The sequence below is a fragment of the Maniola jurtina genome, chromosome 16 (assembly GCF_905333055.1).
Source record: "Maniola jurtina chromosome 16, ilManJurt1.1, whole genome shotgun sequence".
NCBI lineage: Eukaryota > Metazoa > Arthropoda > Insecta > Lepidoptera > Nymphalidae > Maniola > Maniola jurtina.
The window spans coordinates 7,901,175-7,918,178 of record NC_060044.1 but is presented as its reverse complement, the minus strand read 5'-3'; the positions used below and the strand labels follow the sequence as shown (position 1 = coordinate 7,918,178).

At 36.8% G+C, this 17,004-nt stretch overlaps 2 protein-coding genes across 4 annotated transcripts in view; both read left to right on the top strand.

Annotated features, from left to right (window-relative positions):
* The window catches only part of LOC123873411 (semaphorin-2A), a 427,879-nt gene that overhangs the window by 97,921 nt on the left and 312,954 nt on the right, over window positions 1–17,004 (top strand). The window lies entirely within an intron of this gene.
* Window positions 4,915–6,969, top strand: LOC123873414 (spermatogenesis-associated protein 17). Its single transcript, XM_045918259.1, has 2 exons — window positions 4,915–5,348; window positions 6,013–6,969. Exons 1-2 carry the CDS (start codon window positions 5,052–5,054, stop codon window positions 6,796–6,798), a joined length of 1,083 nt encoding a protein of 360 aa, XP_045774215.1. The 5' UTR covers window positions 4,915–5,051; the 3' UTR covers window positions 6,799–6,969.

Sequence of the window (17,004 nt, the reverse complement as noted above, 5' to 3'; positions counted from 1 at the left end):
ACCTTTACTTGTGCTACAAGACCTACCTACCTGCCGAATTTCATGATTTTAGGTCAATGGGAAGTACCTTATAGGTTTTCTTGACAGACACGACGGGCGGACGGACGGACAGACAGACATACAGATAGACAGACAGACCACAAATCACTTTGTAAGGGTTCCGTTTTTCCTTTTGAGGTTCGGAACCCTAAAAACCGATAGACAATGGGGTCCTAAGATGCTAGCATGGCGACCTTGCACAGTGCAGTGCTGTGCATGCAGATCCCATGGAGATGGGATGGACATGGGTGAACAAAACCGTGGCATGCCTGTGGAAGTCTCTACAGAGACCTATACCTACCCAGTTGAGGACATCTATAGGTTAACAATGATGATGATGATGAAGAAATAAAACATTATTTTCCGCCATAACAAACGGTTTTTTATATTTTATTCAGATACAAGTTGGCCCTTGACTGCAATCTCACCTGATGGTAAGTGATGGCATACGCAGCCTAAGATGGAAGCGGGCTTACCTGGAAGGGGTATGGCTGTTTTCATTAAAGCCATACCCCTTTGATTTTATGGTGGCAACTAGCCACGGCCGACGCCTCTCACCAGACCGAAGTAGCTATACCAGCTATAACAAATATGGGTGTAGATAAAAATATCGGCATCCATGCATGGAGGACGTGACGGGAAATCAGTAGCGAATTACGCAAAATCGCTCGCACAATCAATGATTCCCTTTGATTAAATACCTGATTCGAACGCTGATTACAACAAAATTACCACCGCTTTGTAATTTTGTATCCCAATTGGAACGTGCTATTGGTAAATAACAACGTATGTTGCACGAATGAGATCATAATTATATTATTGCTTAATTACCGAAATCATAAAAGGTAGCTAAATACCTGTTACTTTTAATTCATGGAGCTTACTAATAAAAAGTAAACACATGGACTTTCGCATGGAATTAAGTAGGTACTTTTCTCTCTCTCGTCTGGCTAAGTAGGTACTTATAGACTATTCTGTCATGTAGTCTACATTACTTGGACCCAGTTATAAAAAAAAGTAATTATTAAAAATTTAAAAGGAACCAAGCCACATTGTATTGAACTTGTGATTGCTCATGGTTCAATAAATTTAAATGTAACCATTTTAAAAGCTATTGCGTTCTTTGCTTCAGAGCTTTTAAGTTGTTTATATTGTATAAAATTTAGGATATTCTAATAACTGAGAGTTCATTATTTAATTCATTTCTCGACGATTTGTTCATGATTGATTGGTTAATTATGCATAACTGGGCCCAAGTCATAATATAATTATGTAACTTTTTCTCATAGACTGTAAAATAAAACATTACTAGTTGACCAGCCTCGGCTTCGTACCTATACCTATTCCATAGACAAATATGAATATATGTATTTACTAAATATGAATTTTGTACGCATTAGCGTACAAAATTACGTACGATTTGAGTCCTTATTTTAAAGGTGAACCATACTTTGACATTGATATGATGAATTGCACTGAGAAATTTTGTTAGGTACTAATCTTTTTTGACGTGACAACGTCTTATAATTCGATAGAGCCGGCTGCACGCACGAAAAAACATGACTCATGCAGCGTTACCTCGCTCTGAGGCGTTCCATGTAAGGCTTGAAGTGCAAGCGAGAGCGCGGAACGAGCGACAAAGAAGCACAATCGGCCTTTGTTGTCACGTTCAACTATCGTCAGTAAACCGACTTTTTTACCAAAATTAGAATACAATAAAATAGAATGTATTTTTATTCAAATAAACATAAGTTAGATTTTGTAAATGCACAGTACTTATATACAAATTATATGAATTTTCACATTTCAACACCAACTGTATAAACGTATAAACATGCTACGGTTTCAGTAGCTAATAGCCTTTTAATAGCCTCTATACCACCTCTATCAGAAAATGTTACCTTAATGTTTTTAAGATGGCAAAATAAAGATTGGAAACCAACCAAGATAGTTTTCTCGTTAGAGCTTATTTATGTTAGAAGAGTGTATGAGCATAATCACAATAGAAAGTCGTAGTGAGTAAATAAGTATGTAGTGGTTGTAAATCTATACCACAAAGCCATAAGAGCAAAGATATTAATGAGTATATCCTACCTGTAATGACGTGTGAACGAAAACGTGGACACTGATAGTTGGCCTCATCCACAAATTAAAAGTTGTTCAGCTTCATTTCAGCACCTTTCTTAGTACGCTATTAAGCGAGCTATGTTGAACCGACAGACAATAAATTTAATTAATATAAAAAATAACACCCCCGACAAGTGAAGGTTACAGTCACGTACCTACACACATCCATGCACACGGTCACACCCACACACACACCCACCCACCCACCCAGCCACACACCCACCCACACACACACGCACGCGCACACACACACACACACACACACACACACACACACACACACACACACACACACACACACACACACACACACACACACACACACACATCTTCTATTTAGCAGTAGATTTACTATTTAATTTTATATAACTGTAACTCTAAAATTATCTAATATTGCTTATTTTTTTACTCTCATTTGTTTAATAATTAATTTGCTTATTACTTTTAGAAACTACTTATTTATTTCCATTGTAACAGAATATGCTATGGAAGAGCGGGGCCGCCCGCCACAAGTACTAGTTTAATACTAGTCACTTACTGGGACGGTCCCAATTTTTATGTTATATGTAAACTTGTTTTATACCGAAATAAATAATTTTGTATTTTGTATTTGTACAGTAACTAGAAAAGAGCTGATAACTTTCATACGACTGAACCGATTTTCTTGAATTATAGCTAAGAAAACTCTCGATCAAGCCACCTTTCAAACAAAAAATACTAAATTAAAATCGGTTAATTATTTAAGAGCTACGATACACAGACAGATACACAGATACACACGTCAAACTTATAACACCCCTCTTTTTGAGTTGGGGGTTAAAAAAAGAAACTCAAAAACATTTATATTCGATCCATAGTAATTTTTAAATACGAAAGTGTGTGTGCGTGTTCGTCTAACCATCACGACGATGGTTAGACGGATGGACAGAAAATCAGACGGACCGACACGACGTCGGTCCGTCTGATTTTCTGTACATCCGTTTAACCGATTTAGACGAAAGGTACAGAGAGAGCCTGTCCGTCTCTGAGACGGACATGAGCTACTTTTTATCCCGAAAAATTAGAGTTTCCACGGGATTTTTGAAAATCTACGCAGACGAAGTCGCGATCTCATGTAGTTTTAGATTTAAGAAGAAGAATGATTTGAAACTGTTAGTATACCATCAATATTACAATACTACTAGTGGTACGCGGATATTTTGCAAAGGAAATTCAAAAAAAATACAATTCAATGTAATTATGGACGTAAAGCCTTCTGAAGTACTTCCCATCATACGTTTACCTTCTTAAAGCATCGCTTAAAGAGGGTTTCTACGATTTGCAACCCTGATGTGTTATACTATTCAAGGAGAAAAGGAATTAGGTACGTTAAATGAAATTGTAACCCTCCCTTTTACAATTATATTATAAGTTTATGTTACCTGGCGATTAGTTTGTGCCTGACGATGAGTAAGACAGAAGCTAAGAAACGAACGAGAGTCGAAGAGATAGCGCTCTACAGTGGAAAAATCGAAGTTTAGAAAGAAATAACGGTTTTCTAGCGCGTTGTCTCTGTCGCTAAGACCGACAAAACGTCACATAGTTATGAATGACAAAGATGAAGCTCTATGAAATGAAATTTTGTTCTAAAGTTATTTTTCTTGCCTGGTTAATGCCACCTAATTGTCGTCGTTTTAACTCTTGAGATGGCTACAGTATGTAACGTTACTACTATGTTTACATAATATTTAATATCATTGCCTTATGCGATTCAATTTCAACACAACAATGTATATTCCATTCATACATATGTATGAAAATTACCGGTAAATTTTGGAGAAAAATAAATAAACAGCCATACACACCTTGCCATTTTGATCCTTGAATTATTCATGACGTCTCACGTGGGCCCACCTGGGCGAGGGTTGAAGAGGACTCTCCAAATACGACCAGTATCATTGCTTGGGGGAGCCAAACGAAATGGGTGAGCCAATTCGATTTAGGGGCGAAAATAAAAATAACGATTCGTATTACTTGCACTAAGTCAAATGTATTGCTGCAAAAATGATGACGACGTGATATGAAAATTTATTGAATCTCAACTGCAAGTCGTCGTAAGAATAAAAAAAAAACACGATATTTTGCTCAATAGTGACCCTCAGATTCTTCCTATTTACTGAAAAAACATAGCAGAATAAAATACAGGTACTTTAGGTATATGAAATGTATTGAAAAACCTGTTAATATGGTCTAAAATACACGCAGTTTAGGTATATGAAATGTATTCAAAAACCTGTTAATATGGTCCAAGAACCCGTGAAAGCCAGACCTACGTCATAGTAGGTGGAAAACTTTGCGCAAGATTAAAGCATTCTACTCACGACACTGCGGCAGGGCTGATTTAGGAGACAGTTCTAGATTGGAGCAATAGACGCGGATCTGCCGCTCAGTGCTTGCGCAGCCGATCTAGGAGGCGATCTAGGATACTTTTCCCGCAGTATCGTGAGTAGAATACTTTAGTATGAACCTTGTATCTATCGCACTAATATGAGTTTTTGTCGGTAGTGAAAGTCTTGGATTTAAGAATAAACTAGGAATAAAGCAAAAAATTAAGGAAAATAACACAGATCTAGATAAAATCTGCTGTAAAATAGCCGTCCTTTGTTAACTATGTGTTAACGTTTTATATGCGTTAATATCTCTATGATGTTAACTCTATGCGAACTACATGTCAACTTCATAATGATATGCTGTCAAAGAAATGAATTTACTATGCTGTCAACTTGTTCAACAACAATCAACAAAGTATTTTTGCTTTGGTTACCAGCGTTAAATTATCTTTGCCAAAATTAAAATGCAAAAATAGCTGGACTTATGACTCTACGTCCAAATTATAAAAGATTACAATGGCAACCATGCAGCATCTTTTGCCATCACCACTTGAATTTTACGCTGAACTGCAAGAGAAGGCAAACCTAGCTGAGGATAGGCGTCTAAAAAGATTTCTAGCAGTAAGGACTATACAGCGTATGACAAGAGGTTATTTAATCAGGAAGCATATTGCCTGGTTATCCAAGAATGCAACGATTATACAGTGTGCGTTCAGAGTTCATTTATCACGTAAAATATACCTAGCAGCGTTGCGAAGAGCTGTGAGGAACAAGCATGCCAAGTATTACGCTCGAGCAGCTACGAGAATACAGGTGACATTTATATTATGCTTGCATTCTTCCTGTTGTAACTTAGGTGTAAAGTATAATGTATATTCTTTATTTGGTGACCAGTTAGACCTTGACAGTTTTGAGCACTAAACTATAGTACGCGACAGGTCGAGATAGCAATCAAGGTGGGGACGCCCCGCACACCCGTCCAGGTCATCCCCCCGCTTCGTACCCTGATTGCCATCTTGACCTGCGGCGTACCATAACTAAACTACGATCTGACCTGATGGTAAATAACAATGCCATCGAAGATGGAAACAGGATAGCCTGAGATAGTTTTATTATATACTGCAACGAACCGAAACCCTAAATCAGTCCATGATATGGCTTTGCCAGTAATCAAGGCCGAAACCGACCAGACCTGAAGCCAATTTAGCAATTATGAATTTCCGAATTGACCCAATCATTAAATTCATTAGGTATCTGACCTTATTCTTACAAAGCTTGCCAACAAGGTATCTTGAAAAATCAGAGGCAGTATTTATAATATTTATTTTGACTACATTGCCAACTAACCAGTTTAAAATTAACATGATATTGTCTCAGGCTTAAAAAACAGCTCAATTTAATGGGTCGCATAAACACGCAAAAAAATTACTTGTAAAATTAGAGTAGCTAGCAAGTTTCAAATTGAGATTTGTTTTAGGCATTATGGCGTGGACACTATTCAAGACGCACTAAGTTCTGCTACCGTTCCTATAGAAGATGGCTTGCCACTGTTAAAGAGCGTGGAGAAAGACGAGCTGCAGAAGCAGCTGAGTTTGGTATCAGGAGCCGGGCAGATGATCTGCGTATTCTAGAAGAAGAGGCAAGACAGTGGCTCGCATTCGTCGTGTTCAAACTGCACCATCTACTTAGAACGTACGTATGTGCCGGCGTCTACTCTGAACCCGCGACTACAGAACTCTCAGAGTTTGAAAAGCTTCTTAAATCTATCCATTACACTGAGTACATGAAAAGACTCAAGCGAAAATACAACGAATTCGTCAGAAAATTTCGCCCGAAATTCGCAAATAAGAGACTGTTTCCGATTATAGGCGATGGTGCCGACTACTGGTATCTATCGTTGCCCGAAATGTATGAACTGACGAAGCCCATTAATAAGACGGTGGATACAAGACATCTGGATACACATCATGGTCCTTTACATAAGAAGCCGTTTCTCTGGAAGAAGGTACGACCGCCCTCAGTGTGTGAAAAAAGAGGGCCGTTTAGAATATCTACATCTCCTAAAATAACAAAAGTGACGAAATCGCCACCCCCACCAGCTCCCACTCCCTGTGGTGACACCAAACCGTCCAAAGATCCACGATTTCATCTCTATGTAAAGTACTACATTCCGCAACCTGATCTTTTCGATTATGTGGACTTCCACATCAATGTTTTGTTAGCTAGGAAGTGCTCCATTCAAAATATAAACAATGAGTTTTGATCATTTTTGAAACCCACGAAGTGCTCGCTAATTTTTTGCAAATATCACAATGGTCTATTTAGGAGCATTTCGTACAGTCAGCATCTAAATTATTGTGTTTACTTTCTTACTTTTTAGTAGAGCTAATAATTAAAATTCTTTAATTGAAAATACGCATTTTTATTCAAAAAGAAAAAACATTGTTGTCTTCGGTAAAAAAAGCATCTTTGGCACTGGGTCTATTATTCTTGACATTTCCTCATTATAGCTAATTACAAATCATTAGTAGAGACGATCACAGCCGTACCATCACAGTAGCCTGGGTGATATTAAATTGTATTTAAGTCACGCAACCGACTCATAACCGTGATTTCACCTAATGCTTTTTTAAAGATTACTAGATCCATACTGAACTTTCATTTATACCCGGGCTTAAAAGACCACCATTATTACGCGCCATATTTAACAGACCTGGAACCCTCGTAGCATTAGTTTTAAGTTTATTACCACTAAGTACATCATCTTACAAATCTAACGATTGAGAGTCAAAATGTGTACAATAGTACCTACTTTAAATAAACCTTGACCTCGACACGACTCATATACTCATATCCTTTTATTTTCTCTTACACGTTCAAAAACGGAAAAAGCTTATGCTAGGAGCAGATACAACAATACTTAGCAAGTACATCAAGTAGGGCTTGACGTGTTGACCTTTTAACTCCATGAACGTTGAGCTATTGAGGATTAGTGATAGCGGGGTCGGTGGCGAACCAATTTTCCAGATTCCGGACCTGTGAATGACGGTCTTAAAGTAAACAAACCCCATTTAACTGTGGATTAAGACAGAGGGAGGATACATATATTTTACGCTGACGGTACGAAATGTTGAGTTTTTCTTTTCTTGTTCGGAAATCCGTAATCAGGCTGGTGAGTTTGGAAGGGTCGTCCGGATGTTGCGAGCCGCGAGCCTTTTGTTGTTACGCTTTTGTTGTTCTGAATTTTACACTTGTAATTTATTTGAGGAAACGCCTCGGCGAGAAAGAAATTACATTAAACTCTCCGAGGCAAATGTGTTTTGTAAATTAACATCTTGCCCGTGTAGGTTTAAAGGTTGAAAATTTCCTTTTATCCGTTTATTTTCGTGTCGAGAATTTTTTCGCAGAATTTAATCACTTCATTGAGTTCATTTCACTAATAAAGTGTAGGATTTCATTAGTAACTAGCTTTAGCCAGCGACTTCTCGTATGATTTATATAAATGTGACACATGTGAATATACTGCGCGCTTTTCTCCGCTAGATTTGTCCCTGGCATTAGCAGAAAATTTGAAAAATGGTAGTTTAAATTATTATTTGTGTTTAGGTCTCCCATTTGAATTCAAATTTGAAAATAAACATAGCAAATATTAATACTGTACTCGAAGCGTTTAATTTACCGTATTCACAACAATACAAATAAGCTGTCGCAACAAGCACCTTCTAAGTAATATGTTCAACACCACACGTCTTAGAACTCATTTGTCTAACAATGCCTGTTTGACTCAGCAAATTTATTAGGGTCAGAATAATTCAGCTTGTGGGTTTCTGTACCGACTCCTTATTGCATAGCCGTCTTAGGGGGCAACCATTTGTTAGACGTACGAGTATAATGGTTGACCCACTTTATGTGTGGCGAAAACGTTAGAATGGGTGTGATTTGTAAAGCAACTAGACAATACAGAGACCTTATGCTTTTGATAGTCTATACCCGGGTTCAATTTCATTGGCCTATTGTTTCAGTTATAGATTCAAGGTCGCGTTGATAAGCCACTTACAAAAGGCGGTATGCCATAGTTTAGCATTCGTACAGTTGAGCAATGAAACCACCACACATGCAGACATCCTGTAGAGAACTTGACGCTGTATCCTGTGTCACCACAGAACACTCTAATTGGCGCTTCCATATTCAATGTTTGTCGTACATAACGCATTGTTACACTACAGATTGTTTTACCACAGAATACTTATATAGAAGTATTAAGAATTTTAAAGTGACATGTTCCCTGTCAACTACCATAACTAAAGGCATACTTATTGTATCAAGTAAACGTATTCTGCACCACGTTTATTTAATATTGGGTCGTATGACCACACATTTTAATAGTAGGTACCTTCCAGGTATAGAAAAAAGGACCACTACGCGAACACGTACGTTTAATGAGAATTAAATAGTGATTTGTATTAAGACACAATAAAGGACAATTCACGCACAGCACTGGGTTTTAAAATTGAACAATGGCCTCTCTTTCTATTGCTTTCTTATCTTTGATCTATCTGTCTTATAGGAGGTACAGGTTTCACAAGAGCCATTGAAGGGGCGCGTTGTTGTCAGTATATTTCTCAGGTCACGTGACCATATGAGCTCGGCTAGGTATATCAAAAATAATTATCATTGCTCAACTGTCGGTTCGCTAAACTGTGCTAAGCCTTCAGTATCGCGAATTTGCGCGTCAACTGAAACTGTCAGGCTCAGCGAGGGTGTTTGGCGCATGAATAATGTATGGGGTAAATTTGCAAGTGTTTCAATTTACACCCGACGCCACTCCGCTCATACGCACCCTAGAGCTGTTGAAGTGCAAAAAAGAAAACAATGAGTGCGGCGTACGGATAGGGTAAGTGTGTACTGTCAAATTATCACGTCGTCGTATAGTGTACCTAGTTAACGTGTTGCCACGATAATTGCATACAAAATTATTTATACCTATTCATTTAAAAAACTTCCCCTGATTAATTGATATATCAACGCACAACCTGAACAGCTCGGATTAGAAACTTAAATTTTTTTAAATATAGGTTCTTTTTATGACCTAGGCACTCACTCACAAGGAAAAACACCTCAATAAGTCTAATTTTCAGGTGGATAAATACAAGTTTTTAACCTACTTCAAAAAAGGAGGTTACGCATTCGACCCTTATGTATGCGATTATCTCAAAGACCAGTGAATCGATTTTGATACTTTTTTATTATTATAATTTACTTCTTTCAGGAAGGTTAGTATGTAAAACAATATATATCATTCCTATGTACTAAGTTATATACAGATATAATGTATACTTAACGTCGCCAATATTTTTGATATGTAGATTGTAGGTACACCGAATTTTTTTGTATAGTTTTTGGTTGACTTGATAGGTGGAGGTAGGAAAATTTGCTAAATAAATATATAATCGAGCAACAACTGAGACAATTTTTTTACCATTAGTTCACAAACTTGTATTTGTATTTACTGAAAAGACGTTTACTTCTTAGAAATTAGCTTGGATGTGTCCATGTTTAAGTATATCTTTAGTAGGTAGGGAAATAATATTTGTCATTTTAAATCTTACACAGTTAACCTTATACAGTATATTCGGAGCTTTTGTTTATTTTTAGGGTTCCGTACCTCAAAAGGAAAAAAGAACCTTTATAGGATCACTTGTCTGTCTGTCTGTCAAGAAAACCAATAGGATAATTTCCGTTGACCGACTGACCGTTGAGGTATGTAGGTTTTATAGCACAAATAAGGAAAAAAATCTGAAAACCGTGAATTTGTGGTTACATTACAAAAAAAAATTAAAATGCGTTCGCGAAAAAATTAATTTACTAAATCAATTAGGCACCTATATACGGCGCTGCCCGTCATTAACTTGCAGAACACTGTAGGTACCTACATTAAAGTGTTAGGTTTATCTTGTGCGATGGTACGGAACCCTTCGAGCGCGAGTACGACTCGCACTTGCCCAGTATTTTTTTTACCTACAAGTTACAATGGTCCTAGGCAGAAGCCTGTTAATTGTGTATGTAGGTAATTTTTTGTATTCTTTTTTATTGAACATAAAAATACGTTCGATATAGGTATATTGAGAGGACCGTTTTTCAGAGAAATCGTGAAAAAGCTCTAGGTATTTTAAATCGGGGTCATAGGAGCACAGCGAATGAAAACTGTAGTACCTATACCTATTGAACACGTGGCCAAAAGCCAATTGCGGAATTCTTTCTAGGAAGTACTGTTACGTGACTGAAACTACCCTGAAAGGATTTAATTTAACCCCTTCTTCTTAGTTATTTTAAAACTTTATTTCATTATTGAATTCTTTTTTTTTTGAAGTAGCAGCATCCAGGATTACTTCAAATAAAAAATCTTATTATTTAACTTGATTTAGTTTTAAATGTTAATTTAATAATACAATTACGATGTTAACATAATGAACTACTATGTACTTAAATCAGGTATTTTCTTATTGAAATCTAATAAGTAGGTATGTATTGTTAAAAGTGACACAACCAGTGGTACCAAATAGTTCCTTTGGGATTGCTTCTTTTGAGGTAGAATTTAATACCTTCCAACCAATGTCGACGATAAAAACTACTTTCAAAGAGTTGATTTTATTTTATTTGAAGGCTCGCTTGGCCAGGTTAAAACGTTTTTTTTAATTTGTAGACAAGCACTTGATTGTGATACCTAGAAGATGCCTTTTTAGTTTTGACTAAAAGTTGAGCAACTGATCTTGATCAACGCACAACCTATGCCATTGGGGTTACAAAGATGGAATTTTGACAGTAGGTTCCTCATATTATATCATAGGCGCACACAGAAAGATTTTCGGAAACTTTACCCCTAAAAGGATTATAGATATACATACCTACTAAATGAAATTTTTGATTTCAAAATTGATCCGGGAATAATATATGGTTTCAAATAGATCTACGAATATACGAAGTTACGGCACAGTTACGGACCACAGCACACACGGATTGTAATTGTCTAGAAAGCCCACATTTCAGGGGTTCATCATTAGTGAAATACGTTTACACCAAAGGCTGGGTAATCCGGTCTACATAATAGGAACATGAGGTTTGTTATAAATTAAATAAAGCTATTTTATTTTACGGAAATTTAAAAATTATAAAATTTTAATTTTTGATACTATATCACGTGACCTTGAAGTTTATACGCCATTCTAAAAATGGCCCTCGTAGAAGTTTTCACTTCAAGAATAGTAACAGGGTAGTAGAAACATAGGGGTCACAGTTTGAGGCCAGTAAGTGTGTGTGTGTGTGTGTGTGTATGTGTGTGTGTGTGTGTGTGTGTGTGTGTGTGTGTGTGTGTGTGTGTGTGTGTGTGTGTGTGTGTGTGTGTGTGTGTGTGTGTGTGTGTGTGTGTGTGTGTGTGTGTGTGTGTGTTAAGTATTATTACCTAGTGTAAAATATAATAATCTTAAGATAATGTTGTAAAGCTTTTTTTTAAAATAATATACCTAACAACTTTTTATTAAAATTGAAAATGTTACAAAAAGTTCTAAAGCTTATCAAAAAGTCTACAAGCAATTAGTATTTCTTAATAACTTTGTGAAAAGAACTGTTTCTATTCATTAAATGTTTGACAGAAAATTATAAAAATGAAAGTTTTAACTGGAAAAATGAAAACAAAGTATTTCATTCCTTAAGTATTTAAGTTCTTAAGTAGGTATCTAGAAAGTTTATATATCACAATTTTCATTTTTCGAATCGTTGTCGAATTAGCACTGCTCTTCAATTCTACCTGATGGAAAGTAAAGATCATGCAGCGTAGAATAGTGAGGTACAGGGTACGGCAGTTTATTAAACTCATACGATTAACCAGTCATACGCGACGGTGTTACCACACTGATAATAATTTTTTTTTTTCTCTCTCGTCTGGCTTTACAAAGATTAGCCAATGTCAAGTTTGTAGTTATTTGTAACAAGTTAGTTAAACTATACAAGTATGGACCCCGTCTGTGCCGGCGCTCGCCGACATACGCACGGCACCCCCTTAGAGCGTTTTCCAGTCAGTTTTAACAAAAAAAACACTCTCAAAAAGGCAGAGCACGCCCGCCAGCTAACACCAACACAGTCGAAGTCCCTGATAATAATTTCGCTTGGGTCTTTTGGAATATAAGTAAAAATATAACATAGCATATCATTAATAGTTAGATATTATAGGTAAGTATCTACTATTTTTTTTAAATTTTATTAAGTCATGTAAACCATAATTAAATCGTGGCGTACCCTTTCAACGCAAAGTTAGAAACGCCAGCAGCATTCTAATCTGGGATCACTTAATGACCGGCGCTCGTTAATTAACATTACACACCTAATTACGTTAAATGTACTTTACAAATTAAGTACGTAACGTTAACGTCAGTTTAATGCTACATATTTTTATGATATACCTATGTATTTTTTTTTTCCTTACATCCTTATTCTAAGGCCTTGTTCAGGGAAACACAGAGCATATTGCGGCGTGTTGCGCATTGCATGATGCCGCGCGTCTTAGTTATTCCAATCATGGAGAAGTAGGTGGTAGTGATCGAAACGAGACCTACACCGGTATTTGCAGTGGCATACGTGTACGATCAAATGTGTTACAACACGTGAAACGCGCATAACAAGAACATTCCCGTATTATATCAGCATAATTAAGTTTGATTTGGCCGCGCTACCTCTACGCAAAACGGATTGTACGACACCACGCATCTGCATTAACGAGGCCTAATAGATATTTCTGAATAGGTAGTCATAGAAACAGTAAAAAGCGTAAGTTTGTCGCTACGTAGATGAAGGCATCACTGTGCGTTATTGTAAAATCAGACGCACCTATTTGCATAGAGTGACTGTTTAATTTAAGTTGCTATGCGTCATCATTATCATGATCACCCCATCGCCGGCTCACTAGTGTGCATGGCTCTCTTTTCAGCATGAAAAGAGTTACTGTCTACCACGCCAGCCAACTGCAGATTGGCAGACATTTTTGTGGATACTCTCAGGCATGCAGATTTCCTCATGATGTTTTCTTTCAGCGTCAAAACAAGTGATACATAATAATTTTTTAAAACGCACATATTACTTACCTTCGAAAAGTTAAACTTGCGTGCTCGAGATCGAGTCTCCGACCCACGGAATAGGAAGCAAATGTCTTAACCACTAAGCTATGACTACTCGTCAATTAAAAGTAATCAATCTCAGCTTGTCAGCTATCTGAAAATCTTTTTTCCAAAAAAGCCATTGCATTCTTCCATTTTCTTCGCAAAGACCGAGTAATTCTCAGCATCCAATCGATAAGGGGAGCGGAGAGGTTCCGTGATCTGGATGAAAAATGCGGGAGAGCCGTGGTACGCAGTAATTAGTGAACCGTACGCTTAGGAGCGTGAGGGAGCTATGTTGTGTCCAAGTGGTACCTATGGAATTTTTAGGAATACGAACAAAGCTCTTGAGTAGATACGAATGAGGTATTTTTGGGGTTCCGCACCTAAAAAGGAAAAACGGAACCCTTATAGGATCGCTTTGTTGTCTGTCTATCTGCCTGTCTGTCTGGCTGTCGTGTCTGTCAAGAAAACCTATAGGATACTTCCCGTTAACCTAGAATCATGAAATTTGTCAGGTAGGTAAATAGTTCTTAAAGCACCAAATACCGTGAATTTGTGGTAACACCACCAAAAAAATGTGTTCATGAACAAATCATAGTATTTTCAATTTTCAAAGTAAGGTAACTATACCAAGTGGGGTATCATATGAAAGGGCTTACATGTACATTCTAAAACAGATTTATTTTTATTTTTATACATGATAGTTTTTTATTTATCGTGCAAAATGTCTGCAAAAACCCCGAGTACGGAACCCTCGGTGTGCGAATCTGATTCGCACACCGAGGGCGAAGAAAGTTGGCTATTAACACATATTTATCGTGAAAGTCCAGTCGCAATAGACCTCCATCGGTGAGAACGACGATGACGATGAAAACTAACATAAAATTACTTTTCCCGTGAATTCATCCGCGTGGATTTAGGTTTATAGAATCTCTCCATAGTAGAGAGAAAACTTACAAACAAATGTTCAAGTGTCTGAACCCAGCAGCAGTTTATGTCAGACATTTGATTTTTCCTTTCATAAACATTCATCTTTTTAATTATTATTAATTTTCAATAACTAACTAGTGGATAACCGGTTTGTGATATTACGGTAAAAAAGAATATGCCTATCACTATTTTAGTGGTCTAAAACAATCTTCGCATTATTTCCTTTCTAACGAAACCAGTTAGGCGCAAATCGGTTGGATGGTTTCAAAGTCTAATACTGGACATATAGAAACATTTTTTGTGTTTTATCAGTAGGTATTAGGTACGAATATTTCAGATGATTACAATGAAAATGAAAAATGAAAATGAAAATGTTTTATTAACAAAATATAGTCTTATACAATAATTTCCCTGTTTCTGGTGGTACCCACACTAGGTAATCCTGTGTCGTGGGAACCTAGTTTGCGTTGACAATATCCCGTTTACAATTTTATTTGACACTCGGTTAAATTAAAGCTAACAGTATAACAATTATTAAGTATAACAATGTTACTAAAGTACGTATTATATACATATTCGTAATAAATAGACACAAACAATTTAGTAGATTAGAATTTTAGAGGATTAATGGAATCAAACATTTATCACTCCGCAATTTACTGAATGTCAACATTTCGAATTCAAATTCGCGGATGGTTTTTAATTGAAACCGGTAACTGCATACGAAATAACAATTTTGATGAACACTTCACAACACGTATAACACTGTTTTAGCTGCGTAAAGTGGTTTTCGATTTGACACATTTTTAGTTCCGTTAAAAATAATTTATCGGATGTTTTGAACCGTTTTGAAAAATAAATTTGTCCTATTTTAAGACCAAAGCACACACGCTGCTTTTAGGATCAATCAACGGTCTGATTGCTTTTCGGAAACAGCTGATTATGAATTTCTAGCATCCTTTAGATCGTTAGTATTGGAAGCTTTGCAGTGACTGCAAATTTAAAGATCAGCGCATACTTACATAATATATGCTGGTTTTAGTATTTGCTATCGTTTTCTTGCAATTAATTAATTTGCGATCAATTGTGGCATTGAAATCACACTTTTTATTTATCGATTGCTCCTATTTTTTTTAAAAGGGACTATCCCAGAAAGTAGTTTGTGAGTTATCGCCAAAAAACATAGGATGCCGTTGTGTTTTCTTGACTTCGCCAATGTTGCGTGGGCAGGATTTTAACACGAGTGTAGAGCATATATTTTTCTGTTTCTTTCTTTTCTTCTCTCTGGGCTGGTTTCCGCACTTCGTTTCCGTCTGTTGTGCGTGTAAACATCTCTATTTCATAGACTAAACCGTGTCCTCTGACATGCTTGGTCTAGAGAAGCGACATAAAGACATACCAGAGGGAACTACTCATAGAGAGAGAGAGAGAGAGAGATTATCTTCTGAAGATTTTTCAGAGAAACACATTATTTAGATGATTAGGTAAATTTCATAACGGCATTGCAAAAGAAAGTTATATTATTGAATACTAGACGATCCCCACGATTTTATTAAGTAGATTTAGATTTTTAAATGCCATGGGACCTCTCCGATTTTCCGGTATTAAAAGTAGCCTATATTTGTATCCGGAATGCAAGCTCTACCAAATAGATAATGGCTGTGGCCTCATAAACGTGGATTTAGGTTTTTGCAAATCCTGTGAGAACTCTTTGATTTTCGGGGACCAAAAGTAGGGCCTATATTCTACCCCGCTATGCAAACTACATTTCTGTGCGAAATTTTGTCAAAATTGGTTGAATGAACTACTAGGCAGACTAACGGACTTTTGGATTTATTATTAACTAGCTGATGCCCGCGACTTCATTCGCGTGGATTTAGGTTTTTGAAATCCCGTGGGAACTCATTGATTTCCCCGGATAAAAAGTAGCCTATGCGTTAATCCAGGGTATAATCTATCTCCATTCTAAGTCAAATCCGTCAAGTAGTTTTGGCGTGAAAGGGTAACAAACACCCGTGCATCCATACATACATACTTTCGCGTTCATAATATTAGTAGGAAGTATGGATTTGCAAAAATATGACGCTGACGGCAAGTTAAATTAAAAGTGAATAAAAATGTAGAGTAGTCGGGCTTTCTTGTGATTAAATTCAAAATGCTCCCAAGCGACCGCAGCGACTGACTGTGACAGGCGGCTCACGTTTAATTTGCGGTCACCATGATCTTGACTACGTCGATTTTTGTATTCAGCTTTTAAAATTGGATTGGAAATAAGTTTTCTAGTATATAAAAATACTGAAATATGCTTCATCAAAATGTTTCGTGTGTAACCGTAACCTCAGATCTCGCAGCTTCGGTCTAGAGCGAATTCATCTCCACTAAGCTACTGC

What these genes read in the sequence shown, in the direction of transcription:
- LOC123873414 (XM_045918259.1), top strand. Translation starts at nt 5,052, where the DNA reads ATGGCAACCATGCAGCATCTTTTGCCATCACCACTTGAATTTTACGCT. An exon ending in GAGCAGCTACGAGAATACAG is followed by an intron (nt 5,349 to 6,012) that starts GTGACATTTATA and finishes GATTTGTTTTAG; the next exon opens with GCATTATGGCGTGGACACTA.